The sequence below is a fragment of the Ochotona princeps genome, chromosome 4, assembly GCF_030435755.1.
Source record: "Ochotona princeps isolate mOchPri1 chromosome 4, mOchPri1.hap1, whole genome shotgun sequence".
NCBI lineage: Eukaryota > Metazoa > Chordata > Mammalia > Lagomorpha > Ochotonidae > Ochotona > Ochotona princeps.
The window spans coordinates 2,538,920-2,548,930 of record NC_080835.1 but is presented as its reverse complement, the minus strand read 5'-3'; the positions used below and the strand labels follow the sequence as shown (position 1 = coordinate 2,548,930).

The 10,011-nt window shown below is 62.3% G+C and overlaps 1 protein-coding gene across 1 annotated transcript; it reads right to left on the bottom strand.

The window, feature by feature from the left end:
- Nucleotides 1-7,470: 7,470 nt before the first annotated feature.
- On the bottom strand, nt 7,471-9,092 carry FGF4 (fibroblast growth factor 4). The gene is made up of 3 exons (XM_004598268.2): nt 8,750-9,092; nt 8,090-8,193; nt 7,471-7,647 (listed from the first exon to the last, which is right to left on the bottom strand). The coding sequence occupies exons 1-3, from the start codon at nt 9,090-9,092 to the stop codon at nt 7,471-7,473; spliced, it is 624 nt and encodes a 207-aa protein (XP_004598325.2).
- Between the last annotated feature and the right edge of the window lie 919 nt (nt 9,093-10,011).

The following is a 10,011-nucleotide window of genomic DNA, read 5'->3' as shown; positions in this document are numbered from 1 at the left end:
GCCCTGCACCCAGGAGGGTCAGAGCTGCACGTGACAGTGGCCAAGGCAGCCTCCCACCTCCTGTCTGCTGCCTCGGTGCCGCGGCTCCTGGAGCTCCACGCCACGCCACCTCACCCACCCACTCCTTGTTTGTCAGTGCCCCGGCCAGAGGGGACCCCAACGCCACACCACCCCCCCACCCACTCCTTGTTTGTCAGTGCCCGGTCAGAGGGGACCCCAACGCCACACCACACCACCACCCCACCCACTCCTTGTTTGTCAGTGCCCCGGCCAGAGGGGACCCCAACGCCACACCACACCACCCCCCACCCACTCCTTGTTTGTCAGTGCCCGGCCAGAGGGGCCCCTGCTTTGCACATGAATGGCCGAGGACTCCCTGAGACCACCTTTCCCTACAAAGGCACATTTCTCACCACATGCCTCCAACAGGCAGCCAGGCCGGCCTGCCTGGGTGTCAAGGCCTGTGAGGGCTGCTGTGTGCTCCCCGGGGCTCTACCTGGCTCCCCCAGGCCAGGAAGACCCTGACTCCAGGCGGCTCCAGGCCCCTAGGCCTTCAGAGGGTGGGAGAGGGGATGCCCGATGTTAACAAGGTCTATGTATCAGTGCTCACTTATTCATTCAACAAACTTTCCTCCAGACCCTGCCGCGTGCCGGGTGCAGATGCGGCTTAAGAAGGCTGACAAAGACTTAGGGTCCTGAAGATGTGGACAGGTGGCTTCCGGGCTGTGTGTGCAGTGGGCAGGTGCAGTGGCCCCAGGCTGGGCACTGTCCAGGCAGGCAGGGCAGTGGGAGGGATGCGTGCTCAGTGGGCACGCCCGAGCTGGGAGAAGCCAAGGGGGCAGGCTTCGAAGCCCCCATCTGTGATGTCTGCCTCATGGTGCAGCGCTAACATACTGACCTTGGACCTCTCTGTGACTCAGACTAGTGGGGCACAGGGGACCCCTCACCCTCGGCCTGGACACTGTCTTGAGCCTCAGTGAGAGGAACTGAAGGGGAACTTGAAGCCAGAGATTGCGGGGAGCAAACGTGGGACCCCCCCAGCCTCCGGCAGTGGTGGTGGTGTTCAGCTCGCCTTGCCCTAGCCAGGAAAGGAGGTGAGCCCAGAGCAGGGCTTGTGGCCAAGCTGGGATCCCAGGCCCAGCCCAGGCACTGCCCCATCAAGGGGATGGGGCCGGTTGAGGCCATTAACACATTCTGGTGACAAACGTGTTCCTAATCACATTAACTCTGAAATACAAATCAGACCTCCTTCCCGCTCCCCCCCCCCCCCAGCAGCCCCACCTGCTCTCAAAGAGTCTGGGGGCTGGGCTGTGTTTGCTCCCTCCTGCTGTCCACACCCTCCTGGGCTCCTGGTAAGGAGCTGGTAAAGTTCCCCGGCGGGTCTGCCCCTCCTTTCCCCAACCCCCAGCGTGTGAACTCCTGGGCCAGGAGGGAGCCAGAGCTCAGGGAGGGCCAGCCAGAGCTCACATCCAAGCCCCGCCTCCGTCCCCTGCTGTTTCCCTAGGCAGAGTGGGGCGCCTCCAGGCTGGGATCTGCACAGACCCCAGGACACCAGAGAGAAGCCAGAAATGCAGGGAGGTGGCACCATGAGTGAGAGCAAGCGCAGGAGAGAGAGACTCCACGGAAGGTCCCAGGGGTCCCAGCCACCCTTGCTTCCTGGGGACAGGCCCTCAGGGGAAGCTGCACAGGATGGCCCAAATGCCGGTTTGGGTCTCCTGGGCTCAGGGGACAAAGCCACAGCAGCAGGGATGACCCAGGTCCTGGCTGCAGGACCCATGTGTCCACCATGGCACCCCAGCTCCACACTGCGCGGATGGGACTCGGGGGTAGGGCCGGAGGAGGATGCGAGGGGGACGGGCCCCCATGGCACTGATGGCTTTAGATGAGGGGAGGGGGTGCCCCATGGCACTGATTCCCTCTCCCAGGTCATGCCTGTGCCATGGGACTCTGCAGGTTTTCCGGAGCAGGTGTTCAGAGGCCACAAGCTGGGTGGAAATTGGCCCAGGCACCACGGTGATGAGTGGCTGTTGGTGTCTGCACGCCACCTCCTGACAGCCTTCTATGCTTGCCCACAGACTAACAGCACCCTGGGCCTCCTCTCCGGCCAGCCAGCCTGTGGATGGCAGGGTTGCTGACTGACACAGCGCTATGTCCTGGACGAAGCAAGCTGACCGACCCTCGGCTCTGGGAGAGGGAGAGCCAGAGCAAGCAGAAGTTGGCTGGCATGAGCCAACATGTGCGCTCACCAGGTGCAGCCCCTTCCCCACACGGCTCCTGGCTGCTGGAGACTCCCCTGACTGTAGAGTGCCAAGGATGGGCTGGCCCTCCCCACCGGGGCAGCCTGGGACTGCAGATTGAGGGGCCTAATGCTAGAACCCTATTTCACGGTGATGCCGAATGGCCTTGGAGAAGACGGCTGCATGCGTATATTCATCGACTTCTGGGGCTGTGATCTTGACTCTGAGGGCAGTGCAGGGAGGCGGGACCAAGCTGCAGGAAGGGAAGACCCCCAGACAAGGGTTCCACCCTGCTCCTGGCCACAAGTGGGATCAGGAGCCCTTGGGGACTGTGTGTGCCCGAGCTGAGGAAGGCCGGCAGTCTCGGGCTTGGAAGGAGTGAACACAGAGGGGCGGCTGGTGTCCTACGTGAGCATCCCAGTCACACTCACAGCTCCCACCTGTGCAGGTGCGGCCCAGCCGTGGGGTCTGGGCCCATGTGGGTGGCGGGCAGCTCCGGGATCTTGAGGTCGAAATGAGAGTCGGGGAAGGGCGTCCTCGGAGCTGCTCCGGGGTGTTGGCCGGGGACAAAGGCAGAGGCAGAGCAGCAGGACAGGCCCCTGCACAGATACCACCCATGAAAAGCGGGGGAGCCTGCTCCAGCCCTGGGAACCTGACTGGAGGGTCTTCCCAGGGAAGGTGGGGTTCCCAGGGCTTGGGAGCTGGGTGTGCGGAGGCCAAGGGACCTGGGCGGCCCCCGAGGGGAGGGCTGGGCTGATGCAGGGGCAGGAATGGTGTGGGGACATCTTGTCCCAGGGCCCTGAGTTCCTGCACCCCGCACCCTTCCTACTGGCTCCCCACGCAAGTGTGTGATGGGTGTGGGGCGTCCTCTCCCTACTTACACAGGGACGTTCAGGATTCCGTGGATCATCCGTGTGGCCGAGACGCAGTGGTTCCAGTGGGGACTCTGGGGGCGGGCAGCAGCCCCCATAGGGCCCACACTCCAGGGACACACCAGTCCCCTCGGTTAAGTGCACAGAACCTGTGCCCAGCCTGCCCTGCACTTGGGATTGTCGCTTGGAGACTGGCGACCTTGGCATGCTGTACCTGCCGCACGCGCTGTGCAGGAAATGACGGTGAGAAAGTGCAGTCCGTGCCCAGACTTCTTACTGGCCCCAGCGTTGTGAACTGTGGTAAGCCACCACCAGCGACCCCAGATCCCATATGGGCCTTGGCTCTAGTATTTTTGACTCAATTCCCTGTTACTGTGCCTGGAAAAGCAGTAGGGGATGGCCCAAGTACTAGAGCCCCTACACCCACTTGGGAGACCCAGGCGGCGCTCCTGGCTTCTGGCTTCAGCCTGGCTCAACCCTGGCCATTGTGGCCACTTGGGGCGTTGACTAGTAAAAATTATCTGTCACCATTTCTCTCTGCAAATCTTTCAAATAAATAAATAAACCCGAGAGAGAGAGAGTTCTTATTTATTTGGAAGGCAGAGCAAAGAGGAAAGAGAAAGGTGAGGGGACGTCTTCCTCTGCTGGTTCACTCCCCAAATGGTCGCAACACCAGGGCTGGGCCAGGCTGCAGCCAGGAGCCAGGACCTCCATCCGGTCTCCTACACACATGGCAGGGACCCAAGCACTTGGGCCTTTCCCCTCTGCTTCTCCCGGGAGCATCAGCAGGGCGCTGGATGGGAAGTGGAGCAGCCAGGACTAAAACCCGTGCCTGGATACAGTAGGGGGTGTTGGAGTCGCGAATGGCAGTTTAGCCCGCCATGCCACAAAGTCGGCCCCACCAAGAAGGCATTCCTTCTGCCTTGCATTTTCCACCTACTGTCAGTTGACTCGGTGAGTGTGAAAGCCAAGTGTAAGCGGCCCACTGTCCCCTGCCTCCCAGCTCTCGGTCTCTTCCCAAAGGAAAAAGTGACCGTGTGTGCTGGGAGCCGGCTCCCCCAGGGGGGACACGGCCACGCCTAAGGTAGGGCCTGCCCTCTGCATGACACTGCCAGCAGAGTGGCTCAGAGCGAGCTCCATTAATAGGCAGGCCTTTCACGCTGTCCTTGTTAAGTTCCCTAGGGAATGACAATAAGAAGTGAAGCCCGGGCTGGCCCCTCCTAGGAACCCTGGGGAGCGTTGGGAGAAGTCCTCTGGCCGCCAAGGTCACGGCAGGGTGGGGCTGGCTGGAGCCCACCCACCTGCCACTCTCCTCTTCACCAGTCCTGAGCAACATAACAATCTCCATGTTTACTGCCAACAAGTGCCCTCGCCCCTCCCTGTGAGATTACCACACCCTGCGTGCCCTCGCCACATCTCAGCGTGCAGGCTGGTGGCACAGCTCCAAGGGAGGCCTGGCTGCTCCACTTCCAATCCAGCACCCTGCTGATGCTCCAGGGAGAAGCGGTGGCTAGTCCTTGCCATGCGTGTGGGAGACCCAGATGGAGGTCCTGGCTCCTGGCTGCAGCCTGGCCCAGCCCTGGTGTTGCGACCATTTGGGGAGTGAACCAGCAGACTTTTGTGTTCCCAACCGTGCTGTGTAAGACCCAGCGTTGTGCGACAAGGCCCTGGAGGGCTGGGGTCCCAAGAGTCAAAGATGTGTTTAGTTGAAAGCCCGCGTACGGACAGAGAGATCTTCCATCCGCAGGCTTCCTTCCTGGTGCCTGGCCAGTGTGAAGCCAGGAGCTCCTTCTGGGTCTCCCACGTGGGCGCAGTGGCCCAGGCTCTCGGGCCAGCCTCCTCTGCTGCTTTCCCAGGCGTGTTAGCAGGCAGTTAGATCAGAAGTGGAACAGCTGGGACTGGAACAGATACTAGCTCCCCTGGGCACCTGCTAGGCCACACCCTTGATTTTGCCCACTTGCCCACTAGGCCACAGTTCAGTGGGAAATGGAGAATGAGTTGGCCCAGGGTCCAGAGGAAGGTGGAGTTCCAGGCTCCACTCCTGGCCGTTTGTGAGTGTGACTGCGTCGACTTGGTGGGCAGGGGAGACCTCGTGGTGGGCAGGCACAGCAGGTCAGCATGCCAGTGAAGGCTATCCAAGACCGGCTGAAAGATGAGCTCAGGTTGCTGCAGAAAAATAGGGCGAAACCCTGCAGCGCCAGCCCACGCCTGCGTGGGTGGTTGGCTTCGTTAATTCCTTTTCCACTAATTTCATGGTGTACACCGTCCACCAGGCAGTGCCCTGGCCTTCCCCCACCAGCAGGGTTTCATCTGTTTCCTCTCTCCCCTATAAGGCTACTTGGTGTCGTGTTCCACTGCTGGTGTCTGCCCAAGGCTCAGCCTTCTCTCCTGCCCCGGCCAGCCCAGTGCTCCACTAGGGCAGTAACAGATTGGCAAGGCCCAGGTTCGTGGGCAAAACTAGGTGACATTTGCCACCCCAGCTCCTGTTTTCCAGGGCTGCGTTTGTGTGGACACAGCTGGTGACCTTTTTGTCTCCCCTGCCCCTCAGCCACAGGAGGAGGGTTCAAGCCTCAAAGGCAGGGACAGAGTCATGCAAACCCGACACTTGGGAACTGTGGTTCCACTGGTCTTGCAATGCCCTTCCTGGGTGTGCCTTGCAGGTGCCCCCCACCCCCCCAACCCCCGTTGCATGGGACAGCGCAAGGAAACCCCAGACAGATGCAGGCTCGGCCAACAGGCAATGCCGGTGGGCCCAGGGACCCAGGGCCCTGCAGTTCCTGTGGACCCTGGTCTTCCCGGCCCTCGGACGGGGCTCTGAGTCGAGACAGCGGGTAATAACTTCATGCACAAAAACACACTGGCTTGTTACCATATGAATACATTAAATACAAAACCTAAGACCAGCTCCTCCCCCGACCTTCCCCCACACACAGCTGGGAGACCTCTGGGCCCTATCTTTCGGCAACGTTCCCAAGAAAGTGGAGGGCACGATTTAAAAAAAAATTAAAGCAAGCATCCCATGATCATGCCACAGAACCATAAACAGCAAAGCCGCGGTGGCTCCGTGGCTTCCAGTGGCTGCTCCCCCCCCCCCCCACCGCCATCAGCGTGCTCAGGAGCCAATTTGCATGCAAACAGAACGCTTTCCAATGGAATGTGAAACACAAAAACCTCCAATCAGATCTTGCAGCTTCGCTGTTAAGACTCCCTCTAAAGTTAATTCAGGCGCGAGGCACAAACCACCCAGGCGGGAGAGTTACTGTCTGGGCGAGAAACACGCTGGGCATTCGTGGTAGCCAGTTAAGGTCATTGTGCACAAACCCAGCAAGTCATTCATTAAAATTAAACGTCGGCCATCACCTCGGGACTTTTTTTAAACCTCACCGGCCCTGCCTCTTCCATCTCGGCTCCAACGACAGGGGTTACATGCGTAAAATATATAAAGAAAAATATAAGGTTACTCCACGGCCACGCACTGCGACAGCTGGCCGCGAATATTTTCGCCATGATTACCCTTACTAAAAGTAAAGTCCAGGGGGTAAAGATAGCTCAAATGTGACATGGTCCCAGAGCGACGCAACAAGGCGATTTGTGGCCCGCTTCAGTTGCAGATGGGAAAGAAAAAAAAAGTCTCTGGGAGCCGGCTCGGGGCTCCCAGTTGATTTCCAGCATTCACGAGGTAGACAGAAACTCCAGGCCCGGAAAGCAGCATGCGTCTGCCCACACACACCCCGCATCCCGCATTTGGCACAGCGACATGGAGATCCCGCAGAGCCAGACACGTCTAGGGCACTGAAACATAACTTGTGATGTTCCACCAAGTGGCTGGGGTCAGCCATACGCGGGTGGGACACGATGGTGTCCCCTGGAAACGGCTTCATCTCAGTCCACTCCGAGGATGGCGGCATGGGCGGCAGTCTAGCCCAAGAGAAAGGGGTCCTCAGCGTGGCGTCGGGTAGGTTCCTGAAGATTGAGTGCAGAAGTGGAACCGGGAGGGAGCGGGCCTCCGGAGGCGTTGGCCAGGCGAGAAGGGGCTGGCTGAGCGGGCCCAGGGCAGGCCCTTCCCAGGGCTGGAGTCCCGGAGTCACCATTTTGGGGACAAAACACGGAATAGCAGCAAACGACTCTCCAATGGAAGGTTCCTCCAAGGTCGTATCAGGAAACTCAGTCACGTCACATGGTGGTCATTTTATTGTCTTTTTCCCCCCCAAAATACAAAACACACCCAACAGACCCATAAATAATTTGATGGCAATATATACACATTTAAATAATTAATTTAAATATCGTACAGGTCCTCCTGTGTCCGATTCTCCAGCCAAGCAAAGTTCGCCAAGGCAGCCCGCCACAGTGGCGTGGTGTCACAGCCTGGGCAGGAAGTGAGTGACCTTCATGGTGGGCGACACCCGGTTCCCTTTTTTGGTCTTCCCATTCTTGCTCAGGGCAATGAACATGCCGGGGTACCTGTGGGACTCATAGGCGTTGTAGTTGTTGGGCAGCAGTATCTCCTTGAACTTGCACTGTTCATTGAAGAAGGGCTGGAAGGCAGCAGGCAGGTGGTCAGCCCTGGCCGCTTGCAGAAAGGGCTCTGGGGGCTTCAGGGGACCGCGGGGTGTCTTTCTGTCCCAGCCCAGGGCTCCCTTGGACACTCCCAATGGGAGAAGGGGACCTGGTTGCACCTTGGCATCTGTGCCACCAGGGAATCCTGCAGCTGGACAGACCCTCCCTCCCCCGGGATGGGGGGGCAGCAGTGACTCATCAGCCTGCGCAGTGCCCACCCCAGGGGATGGCAGCATCGGTGGGTGTCTGGGCTGGCTCCAGGTCATCTGGTTACAATTGGGCACTTTGAAGGGCCTAGAGGTGGCCCTTCTTCCAGCCTGCTGTCCCACTGTCCCTTGGCAGCCCCAGGTGGGTCGAGGGGGTTGCCACATGACCCTCTGGGCACCCAGCACTACCCAGCCTGACCCGCGCGGTACTCACCGAGCCGTAAAGCTTTCCCTTGCTGTTCATGGCCACGAAGAACCGGCTGGCCACGCCGAATATGCTCACCACGCCCCTCTGCACCGGGGACAGCTCCAGCAGGCCTGGGGGCGGGACCCATGTCACCCTTGGGGCAGGTGACCCTCGGCCCACACAGCCCCTTGGATTGGTGTGCCTCTGTGGGGAACTCACTGTTTGGGAGGTGCGGATGGGGGAGCGGGGAGGAGGGCGGGTCCCGGGATCCCCCGGTGCAGGTTGCTCTGCCACGCACCCACCAAGGGCCCTGGGGGTCGCGCAGGAGAGGGCCAGCTGGTGGAAGGAAGGGGAGACCGCGCCCAGTCCCGCACCGCGAGAGAGCAGGCTGCAGTCTGGCCGCGTGGCCCGGGCCCCCGCGGACGCCGCGCGCTCTGTGCCCACGGACGAAGGCGCTGGAATTCGTCAGCCAGAGCCCGGGCACTTCCGAGGGCGGGGAGGCGGGGCTCGGCTGCCGGGGCGGGTGCCCAAGAAAGAGCCGTGCGTGTGCCTCTGGGTCCCAGACCGGAATCTGAGTCGGCCCGGGTCCCAGGCCGGCAGGCAGGTGCCCATCCGGCGCCTCCGCGCTTGGCTGCGCGAGTCGGAAGCGGCGGTCGCCACCCCGTTCGCCCGGCCCTCCCCACTCACTGTCGCTGGTGTCGGCGTGCACGCCGCCGATGCGGCCGTCGGGGAGCACCTGGAGGTGGAAGCCGATGCCCACGTTGCAGTACAGGCGCCGCAGCCGCTTGATGCCCAGCAGGTAGTCTCCGGCGCCGCTTTGGACCGTCACCTCTTTGGGTTGTACGGCCACGGGCAGGCGCGCCAGCGAGCGCGCCACCAGGCTCTCCCAGCGGAGCTCCAGCTCGGCCTCTAGCGTGTCGTTGGGTGCGGTGGGTGCGGCGGTGGCCCCTCGGCCGGCCCAGGGCGCCAGCAGGGCCAGCAGGACGGCCGGGAGCAGCGCCGCCGCCGCGGCCGTCCTGGGCCCTGCCATCCGGGCGGCGCGCGGGGCGTGCGTCCGTCCCGGGGTCCGTGCGCCGAGGATAGCCGGGGAGCCGAGCCTTGGGAGCGCACGACCGGGGCCGGGGCAGGGCGGAGAGAGGCGACGACGAGCGTCGGGGCCCCCAGGCGGCGGGCGCTACCTAGGCTGCATGGAACGAGGACCTGCGCAGCGGTGCGCGCCTCCTGACGCGCTTGGCAGCTCTGGGCTCTGGCCGCGATATATATAGCCAGGCGCCCCCTCCTACTCGCCTGCGCCCGCGGGGGGCCGTCCGCGTTCTCTGGGCGCCCGGGGCGCTGTGGTGCTCGCGGCCGGTCGCAGGCCGCCTGCCAATCAGGGCCGGAGGAGGGGAGGGGGCCGGGGCCGGGTGCAGCCAGTGCCACCTGGAGGGACCCCGGCCCCCACCCTTGGCTCCGCCCGGCTCGCCGGCCTGTGCGTCCCGCCCCTCGTGTCTCCTCCCGCCTCGGCTCTCCAGCCTAGCGCGCGCTCTCTCTCCTATCTGGGCGCTGCCTGTCCCTCTCTGTGCAGTCTCTGCTCTCCTCCTAACTCCGGTCCGGGCCGTTTCCCCTGCCTCTTTCGGGTTTTCCCTGGAATCCTGTTTCTTGACCGCCCCCAGAGGACTGGCCTCTGGGTAGGAGGTGGCCACCGACAGGCGGCACCACTGGGGACTGGCTGAGCAAGGGCTGACCATCCCCCCCCATTCCCCAGCTCCCAGGCGGGTGTGGACTTTGGGGTGTGGAATCTGGCCCACCTGATGGGGGCCCATTTGCGCGGGGGTGGGTGGGTCACCAAGTGGGGGCTTCCTAGGAAGTGAAGGGGCGGGTGGCCTGGATGCTCTCAAGGAGGCCCCGCAGCCCTGCACTCGGGGCACCCCCTCCCCGTGCACCTGGCAGGCGGCAGGTGCAGGTCGCGC

Excerpts from the sequence above, each read along its gene's own strand:
- FGF4 (XM_004598268.2), bottom strand. The coding sequence starts at position 9,092 with ATGGCAGGGCCCAGGACGGCCGCGGCGGCGGCGCTGCTCCCGGCCGTC. Across the intron at positions 8,194-8,749 it reads GCACGCCGACACCAGCGACA|GCCTGCTGGAGCTGTCCCCG; the intron begins GTGAGTGGGGAG and ends TCCCGCCCCCAG. Across the intron at positions 7,648-8,089 it reads AGGGAAAGCTTTACGGCTCG|CCCTTCTTCAATGAACAGTG; the intron begins GTGAGTACCGCG and ends GCTGCCTTCCAG.